The following is a 9,439-nucleotide window of genomic DNA, read 5'->3' on the forward strand; positions in this document are numbered from 1 at the left end:
GCCCCCCCCCCCACCTCATAAGCTGATAAACAGAAATTGATAAAGTAAAAAATAAACTGAAAAATACCTCCTCCAGTTGATATGATTAACTGAAATCCTTCAATGCTGCCACATGACCTTAGTTCAATGAATGAAACTGATAATGTGTACGAGAATGTTTGTGAGTGTGTGTGTGTGTGTGTGTATGTATGTTTGTGTCAATGAGTACTTAATAATTTGTTTTACAGACCAATTCTACATTAAGCTTAGACAATGTTTACTTGGACTGTAAGACCAGTTTGTGTTGATACACTGCACATACACATATACTCATATGAGTGTGTGTGTATGTGTATATATATATATATATATATGTGTGTGTGTGTGTGTGTGTGTATATATATATATGTGTGTGTGTGTGTGTGGACACGCAATGGCCCAGTGGTTAGGGCAGCGGACTCGCGGTCATAGGATCGTGGTTTCGATTCCCAGACCGGGCATTGTGAGTGTTTATTGAGTGAAAACACCTAAAGCTCCACGAGGCTCCGGCAGGGGATGGTGGCAAACCCTGCTGTACTCTTTCACCACAACTTTCTTCCTGTTTCTGTTGTGCCTGTATTTCAAAGGGGCCAGCTTTGTCACACTGTGTCACGCTGAATTTCCCCGAAAACTCCGTTAAGGGTACACGTGTCTGTGGAGTGCTCAGCCACTTGCACGTTAATTTCACGAGCAGGCTGTTCCGTTGATCGGATCAACTGGAACCCTCGACGTCGTAAGCGACTGAGTGCCAACAATATATATATATATATATATCTTTTACTTGTTTCAGTCATTTGACTGCAACTATACGGAGAGCCACCTTGTAGGGTTTTAGTCAAACAAATTGACCCCAGGGCTTATTTTTTTTAAAGCCTAATACTTATTCTATCAGTCTCTAATGCTGAGCCACTAAGTTACAGGGACTTAAACACACCAACACAAGTCATCGAGTGTTGATGGGGGACAAACACAGATACAAAGACACACACACATAGATATATACAAATAGATATATATACGACAGGCTTCTTTCAGTTTCCGTCTCCAAATTCCCCTGACAATTTACCTGTTTGTCTGTGTGTCTGTGTTTATATATATGTAGCCAGTCTAAAGAGGGAGAGGTACTTGTCACAGTCATCTCTTTAACAGCGTTGTATCTCAATTCAGCACTGGCTTAATGTATGGATATTTGTATTTGTGCCATAGTGAAACCGCAACCCCTACTGATTACCAAATGTCCATGCATAAAATCCTGTGATTAACTATTTCAGCTTTTTCTAGAATGGACAAGAAGCCAGTCTGCTTTAGACAGCATTGCCAGAAAATATGGCACCTACACTATATCTACTAAGTAAACTAATCGACTGAGAATGAAGTACATTCAGTAAATCTAAACCACACACTAAGAATTAGCATGTGATGTCAAGATAAGGACACACACACACACACACACAAATACATTCATATACATAAATATATAAATACATGTATCATCATCATCATTATCACCACTGTCATTTAACATCTGTTTACCCATGCTGGTATGGGTCAGATGATTTGACTGGATTTAACACTTCACAAAACTTCACTGTGCTCCAATGTTTGATTTGATGTGGTTTCTCTATGGCTGGATGCCCTTCCTAACACCAACCACTTTATAGATTCTACTGGGGCCTTTTCTTTTTGTGGACCAGCCTGCAACTTTCAAGATCAAGGGCCCAAAGAAGCCCCTATAACTGGAGGAGAACAGTAGAGAGAAGGTGCAATGATTGTCAGTAGGATGATGAGAGAGAGTAAATTATGAAGAGAGGAATAGACTGACAGTTGTGAGAGGGTGGCAGTGGAGAGACTAACATAGAAGACACTATTTGTGGGAAGAGTATGGATGGAAAAGAGGATAGGGAAGGGCTTTATGTCAGGGGTTTGTGAGAAAGGGAGGGACAGAGTACTTGATGTGATAAAGGCTCTTGAGTAGGGTGTTCCCAGGTTAACCTAAATTATAAGGGCAAGTATGAATGGAAAGTGTGAGAGAAAGGGAACATGAAAAAGATAAATGGAGGCTCTGAGGTATTGAGTAGAGGCATATGGTCAAGTGGTTCGGGTGTTGGACTCATGAGCATAAGATTGTGGTTTCATTTCCTGGACCAGGCAATGCATTGAGTTCTTGAGTAAAACATTTCATTTCACTTTGCTCTAAATCCACTTAGCTGGCAAAAATGAGTAATCCTGCAACAGACCAGCACCCTGTTCAGGGGGTAAATATATATACACTGTAGAAACTGAGAAACCAGCCCTTGTGAGTCTATAGGTCTCAAGAAGGATGCTTTTGTTGAGGTATGGAGAGAATCATTGATGGAAAGGGAAGGTGGCTGTGGAAGTGGGCCAGAGATGGAGAAGTGAAAGTGTATTGAGGTGATGGAGGAACTGTAGGGAGAGGATGGTGAAAGAAAATGAGGAAGAATATGGGGGAGCAGTGGGTAAGTGCAGTGAGAGCAGGGAGTGAAAGTGATATTGGAGGGCCCTGTAGAGGTAGGGTGATGAGAGCATCCCAGACATGGAGGCTGATGGGAGAGGACAGTGAGAGAAAATGGTAGTGGAGACAGTGAGAGAAAATGGTAGTGGAGACAGTGAGAGAAAGGAAGGCTGGAGAACACCTAAGTGGGAAGGAAGAGAGGGTGAATACAGCAAAGAGCATCGAGGTGAGAAGCAGACAGGGAGAGGAAGCTGTTGTGGAGTTGAGAGGAGGACGACAGGTGAGAACAGTGAAAGCATCCCAGGCAGGGAGATTGAGGAGAAAGGACAGGTAAAGAGAGGTAGGGGAGGAGCAGTGGATGAATAACTGTAAGAGTCTGCCAGCTACCAACACTTCCTTGACTAATGTTTTTTCTATCACGCTTGCTTGAAAGAACAGGGTTTTCTCCAGTGTGTCACCAAATTACAATCAATTGTTGCCTACCTTGTGAGGTTCACTTTCTTGAGATCATGTTTTTCATGGTCCTTTTCTTCCATAGTTACCTTCCATTTTCAGTGCTTGATACTTGAGCTTTTTTACTGTGTCCTGTCTCTATGAAGCTTTTGGTCAGTTGAGGACTAAAGTAAAATACATTTGCTTGGCATGGCTATGTGTCAAGAAGCTTGCTTCTCAGCCACATGGTTCTAGGTTCAGTCCCACTCTGTGACACCTTGGGTAAGTGTCTTCTATTATAACCCCAGCCTGACCAAAACCTTGTGAGTGGATTTGGTAGACAAACTGAAAGAAGTTTCTTATATATGTGTGTGTGTGTGTGTGCCACCTGGGCAACGTTGGGTATCACTAATGCAAGTATATTATAAAAATGGTTTTTACATTTAATCTTATCAGTTACTTATTTGGATTAATTTTTCTTGTTCTGTTTCTTCTTCTTCTTCTTCTTCTTCCCACCCAGCTCTCTTTTAATATTTAACACCATGTTTCATGCATACATACATACATACATACATACATAAATGCATGCATACTTACATACACACACACACACATACATATACACACATACATATACACACATGTATATGTGTAGCTATGTATTCTGATTTGTTCCCTAATCTATCTGGAGGCAGGAGAGGGTGTATGACTCAGTTAAAGGTTAATCTGAAGTACTTGAGATACAAAACTTATCATGTTTGATTTATGTTTTATATTTACCTGCTCACCCCCACATCAGTCTACCTCAATTCACTGAGAGATGACCTCCAGGCAGGACCCATAATTTCAAAACCAGAAGCAATATACACTCTTCATCGGTAAGGTCTGGCCTGGGTCTGTTATTGTTGCTGCTGTTGCTGTCATTGTCACTGTGGTTTACCTAACAACAAATTCTGAATGTTGGATTTACATTTGTCGCAAGGAAAATATGAACGGAAAACAAAGAAAGAACGGCTTCTATTTCCATTGAGTGTGTGCAAATTATAGTAAGTAGAGAAACCAGCTGGTAGATTGATTTTCTTTCTGTTAGTCAATGGTGTGCTGCTTATGTACTAACTCTGGTATATTTTGTGATAGCCCCTGGTATATCAATTATGCATTCCCTGTTTTTTTTTTTCTAATAGCCAATGGTGAATGGTTATATATTCACTAAACTACTGGTATGAGGGGGTGCTGAAAATTCCTGGTTTTAAGGGTATCATGAAAAGCCTGGTTGAAGGCCCAACTTTCTGGAGGGCTGCTGCAATAAGTGTAAATCTGAGAGGGGAATATGTTGGTTAAAACCATAATTAACAAATCTTCCTGTATTTTCTTTTACCCAAAGCCAGGAACTTTTCAGCACCCCATCGTATATTTTGTGATAGTTACTGAGTTACTGGGTATGGTTATGTTATCACTGACCAATGGCTTATTTTGTGATAGCCACTAATGGGTTTGTTTTATATATACACTGACCAGAAATATATTTTGTTACAGCTACAGGTGAGTTGGTTTCCCCACCCATTTTTACGCATTACTACCTATCCCCCTTCTTGTGTGTGTTCCCGTCTGCTGCCACCTCCTCCTCTTCCTCCATAATCCACTTCTACTATCTTTACATTACCCCCAAACTGAGACATGCCATTACCCCCATCTCCATCTGTGTTCACCATTCACATGCTTTCAGTTCCGTCCTCAACTCCACCGGCTGATATTCTCCTTTTACACCCTCACAAACCTACTCACCCAGCCATCCTCAATTATCCCCTCACCTTTCATCTTATTGTACCTCCATGGTGTGTCTTGATCTCTCCCATACTTCCTCCCTTCCCTGCTGGGGTCGCCATGCATATCCTATACAGCAACTCCTCCTTTCACTGCACTTACCCACTGTTCCTCCATTACCTCAACACACCCTCAGCTCTCCATCTCTTGCCCACTCCCACCACCACCTGTTTTCATCAATAATTCTCTCCATACCCTCGTTAAAAGCATCCTTCTCAAGTTTTATGGACTCATAAAGGCCAGTTTCTTGGTTTCCATAATGTGTGTATATATATATATATATATATATATATATATATATATGTCATCACCATCATCGTTTAATGTCTGCCTCCCATGCTGATATATACATATTTATCCCCTGGACAGAACACTGGTCCATCACAAGATGACTTAGTCTTTCATCCTTTTGGGGTCGATAAAATAAGTACCAATTGAGTATTGGGGTTGATGTAATCAACTAGGTCTTTCCCTTGCAGTTTCTGGCCTTGTGTCAAAATTTGAAACCATTATCATTATTATTATTATTATTATTATTATTATTAATAACATGGCAATCTGGCAGAATTGTTAGCATGCTGGGTGAATTGCTTAGTGGCGTTTCATCTGTCTTTATGTTCCAAGTTCAAATTCCGCTGAGGTCAACTTTACCGTTCATCCTTTTGGGGTTGATAAATTAAGTACCAGTTGTGCTCTGGTGAGGGAAGGGGGTTCCACCAGAATGTAAATTCCTGTGACAATTGTATGTTAGAAAGGAGCTTCTACTATAACTTCATCAACAAATTCTGTCCCATGCAAGCATGGAAAAGTGGATAATTAAATGATGATTATGATCACGCACACACACACACAGATATGCATATAAGAACTAATTAGAGAATTCTAATTTGTGTTTTTTTTTTTTTTAATTGTCGTTTCAGTACAAACAATTTACAATCTGCCATTTCTTCATCTCCACTTTTCTCTTTGGCATCACTCGATGAGTCTCAGCAACTTCGAAACATTGACTATGGCAAGGATTCATCTGCGTTTCCAGTTTCAGACAGACAACCATGGCACATCGACAGGATGAAACACAAAAATAATCGCAGGAGAACTGGTTCTTTTACTGTTTCTGTTTCTATTTCTCTGTTGATTATGAATCCCCGTTGAGATGATATTTTGCTGTGAAAGTGTAGGAGTTTGTTGTTTACAGGGAGTTAGACTATCAGTGAATCCTCTGTTGACAATTGACAGCAAGATAAGCTGCCACAGATCACATGATTCCAAAGTGTGCACATATGTGACTGGGGAGCACATGTGAACTTGTATTCTCACCGAAACTCTGAACATCAACTCCATACTTCTACAGTGAATGATGTCTGCACTGTTCAACGTGCTTGCCCTCCCAGTGGGGTGTTGTTATCCATTACAGCCTTGACTGTGGCTGACAGATTTGTGAGACTTACCAAATTCAATTACAAGGCTATAGCTGAAGGCACTGGCCCAAGGTGGCTATGGAAGAACTGAACCCAAAACCATGTGGTTGAGAAGCATGCTTCCTAACCATACAGCCATACCTGCACTTATACACACACACACACACACGTTGGTGTATGGTTAATTAATTCTAGCTTGAGTCGACTATGTTGGTATGTGACTGATACTAGCTTTAACCAACTGTTGGTATGGGGCTAGTTGACACCAGCTTTAGTTGAATATGTTGCTATGTGGCCAATACCAGCTTTAACTGACTATGCTAATGTTTTGCTGATACCAACCTAGCAAATAGAACAATCTTCTGATAACTGCCTGTAATTCATTCGTGGGACCAGGCCTACTTTCATTAATATATATGGTTTCTGGTAAGCTGGTCATTCATATCCATTGATGATGTTAAAACAAATAATTGAGTATTTTGAAATAGAGCCACTCCCTTCCAGGTTGACAGAGTTAACTAACATGATTCTGGTTCTCGTTACAGTTAAATGTGAAGAAGACAACAGTGGTAATTTCTTGATGGTATGGAACCGTTCCATACCTTTGTGTACCACAACCAGTTCTACCAACAATACTGTTTCATGCAACACCAATATTAACAACAATAACTGGAGCTTCAGTCCCACTATAGAGTCATTACAACATTCAACCAACACCAATTCTCAGGCTGGTGAGAGAACTTTCTTCTGTCATGGATTTATAATGATGACGATCACTCTCTATATAATATACATACATGCATGTATACACAAGCACACACACATATGTAAGATCATGGAGGCAAAGGCAAGAACGAGTACTTGATACCAAAGGGTTACAGTGTTTATAATTCTTATTACTTAAGTCATAGTCAGCACCCAATATAACATTTAGTGTTTTCGGATCTTTTTTAAAACGGGGGCCACATTTTTCATTAATGTTTTACGTAGTGTTTTTGGTACGGAAAGACTTTCAAACTTCGTATACTTATCTATTTTGTGTTATAGAACAGAAAAATATTTTTGTATTCGAATTTATTTCATGTAAAAAATTGTCTTATTTCGATAATTTCAACCAATCACTGACAAGTATTCAGTTGTTTACATTTACTCCTTTGGCTGATTAAGCGATGTAAAGCGTATTTAATCTCCATACCTTCGTTTTATTTGCTTTTTTCATTTTAAATTTGCTTTAACCCTAACCCTAACTACATAAACAAACGATTCTGAAACAATTAACCCGAACCCTAGGGTTAGGGTTAGGGTTAATTGTTTCAGAATCGTTTGTTTATGTAGTCGGCACTTAATGTATATCGGCTGAATGGACGTCAGTGATTGGTTGAAATTACAGAAATACGACAACTTTAACATGGAATAACTTATGGATTTCTTTTTTTTTTTAAGAAGACTAAGAGAAAAAGATGTTTTATATGACACATTCTACCAGTGATCCAAGTTTCAAAGTGTTTCGTTAATGAAAAATGTGGCCCCCGTTTTAAAAAAGATCCGTGTTTTCTGCTAGTAGTATATCTGTGTGAAATGGCGTGAATCCTTGCAAACACTCTCTACTGGCAGGAAACGCAAAGTATTGGATGGGGTGCTGACTATTATTAAAAAGTAAGCATTGCAAATGCAGGAAGTAAACAATGCATCAGAATGAGTAATATATATACACACACACACTGCTGAGACCCCCTTCGGTCATGACTGACCATGGGATTGCACTTAGAAAGTTACCCTCCCAGGCACAAGTCTTTTCCTTTCTGACCCACTCAATACCTTCTCCATCATTTTCAGATAATGTTGACAAAGTGGTTGCCACTACTTCAATCTGCATACCAAGTCTTACTGATCGAAACGGGAAAACCTTCCAGGGACTACAGTCATCTGTTGCCCCGACAATGACCTTCCAAAAAGCACCCTCACTTTGTAGTAAGCCCACATACCCAACTGGTAGCATTAGTTGGCTAGGAAGTCGAACTGTCAATAAAGAAGGTAGGTCTGTTTGACTGGTCTCCACTTCTTAAACTCTGTGAGGAACCATTGGGTGATGGGGGGGGGGGAATTGAAGATCTGGGTTGGTCTTGAAGGAACAGTTATGGAATTCTTTTAATTCTCAAAATTAAGATAAACAAAGTTCCTTTTTAATGGAAAATATACTCTCCTTCATTTTCTACAATATTCTTCCATCTATCAGGTAGACTTGCAAGGCCCCTCTTCAAAAATTCACTTGTTCATGATGAAAAATACTCCTCCAGTACTGTTCTGACCTTGTCTACAGAATTCAGCTTTGATTTTTATTGCTCTGTGGTCAGTAAAATTAAGCACTGGTCAAACACAAGAGTCAATATGACTAGATCTTCTCCCCACCAAATTCCTGGCCTTGTGCTTATATTAGAAACATCATCATCATCACAAAATTATTCTTCACATATGAACATCAAATGTTTTTTTTTTCTCTTTTTTATTTCTATTTGTAGCTGAATTATTATACCAAGATCCTGTCAGTGGGGCTCCTACCTCCTTTCTACAGCGATTAAATGAGATTGCAGCTCTTGAAGCTGAAACTGTTCGCCTAGAGAGAGCACGGAAACTGAAGAAGAAGAATAAACACGATAAAGAATCTTACAGCTACTGACCATTGCTCTCGGTAAGCTCAGGTCTCAGTTGGCAGCTTCAGGACATGGCTTTACAGCACCCTGTGATGTGATGTGTAACAGGAGCCACTGGTGTGTACAGAGTCATCTTGACTTGGAACAAGGTATTTCCAAGACGTCCCAGCAAACAAAGTGCTATAATAGAAAGAATTGTGGGATTTGAACTAAAACACCCTCGTCATCCTCCATCTTACAATTTTCTCACAAGAAATCAATAATCATCCCTTCATATGAAGTCGTTGAATCAACAAAACTCTTTCTTGAAATCATAATTAACAAAATCAGAGATTATTCTAAATAAATATTTACAAGAATATGTTTTTTAAAATCTTTCTTTTGTCTATATGTACAGCAAAGCCGTAACACAATCAAATAAGTTCCTGAAGTTGCTGCACTAAAGGCATATAAGAAACGGTAATTGGTTCAAGAATTTTCTGCAGGTGTGGCAAGAAGTTTGCTTCCCAGCCACATAGTTCTGGTTTCAGTCCTAGTGTATGGCACCTTGAGTAAGTGTCTGCAACAGCCTCAGGCTGACCAAAGCCTTGTGAATGGATTTGGTAGATAGAAACTGAAAGAAG

At 39.7% G+C, this 9,439-nt stretch overlaps 1 protein-coding gene across 6 annotated transcripts in view; it reads left to right on the forward strand.

The window, feature by feature from the left end:
* LOC106881565 (uncharacterized) overlaps positions 1-9,175 on the forward strand; it is a 17,668-nt gene extending 8,493 nt beyond the window's left edge. For 5 of the 6 annotated variants that reach the window (XM_014932017.2, XM_014932014.2, XM_014932013.2 and 2 more), the window contains 4 exons: positions 5,668-5,846; positions 6,711-6,896; positions 8,002-8,199; positions 8,685-9,175. In XM_014932017.2, coding sequence (XP_014787503.1) covers positions 5,668-5,846; positions 6,711-6,896; positions 8,002-8,199; positions 8,685-8,842 — 721 coding nt within the window. In that variant the 3' untranslated portion in view covers positions 8,843-9,175. The remainder of the gene's footprint in view (positions 1-5,667; positions 5,847-6,710; positions 6,897-8,001; positions 8,200-8,684) is intronic. The other variant, XM_014932015.2, reaches the window with a different exon arrangement.
* The last annotated feature ends 264 nt before the right edge of the window (positions 9,176-9,439 follow it).

Source organism: Octopus bimaculoides, chromosome 13, assembly GCF_001194135.2.
Source record: "Octopus bimaculoides isolate UCB-OBI-ISO-001 chromosome 13, ASM119413v2, whole genome shotgun sequence".
Lineage (NCBI taxonomy): Eukaryota > Metazoa > Mollusca > Cephalopoda > Octopoda > Octopodidae > Octopus > Octopus bimaculoides.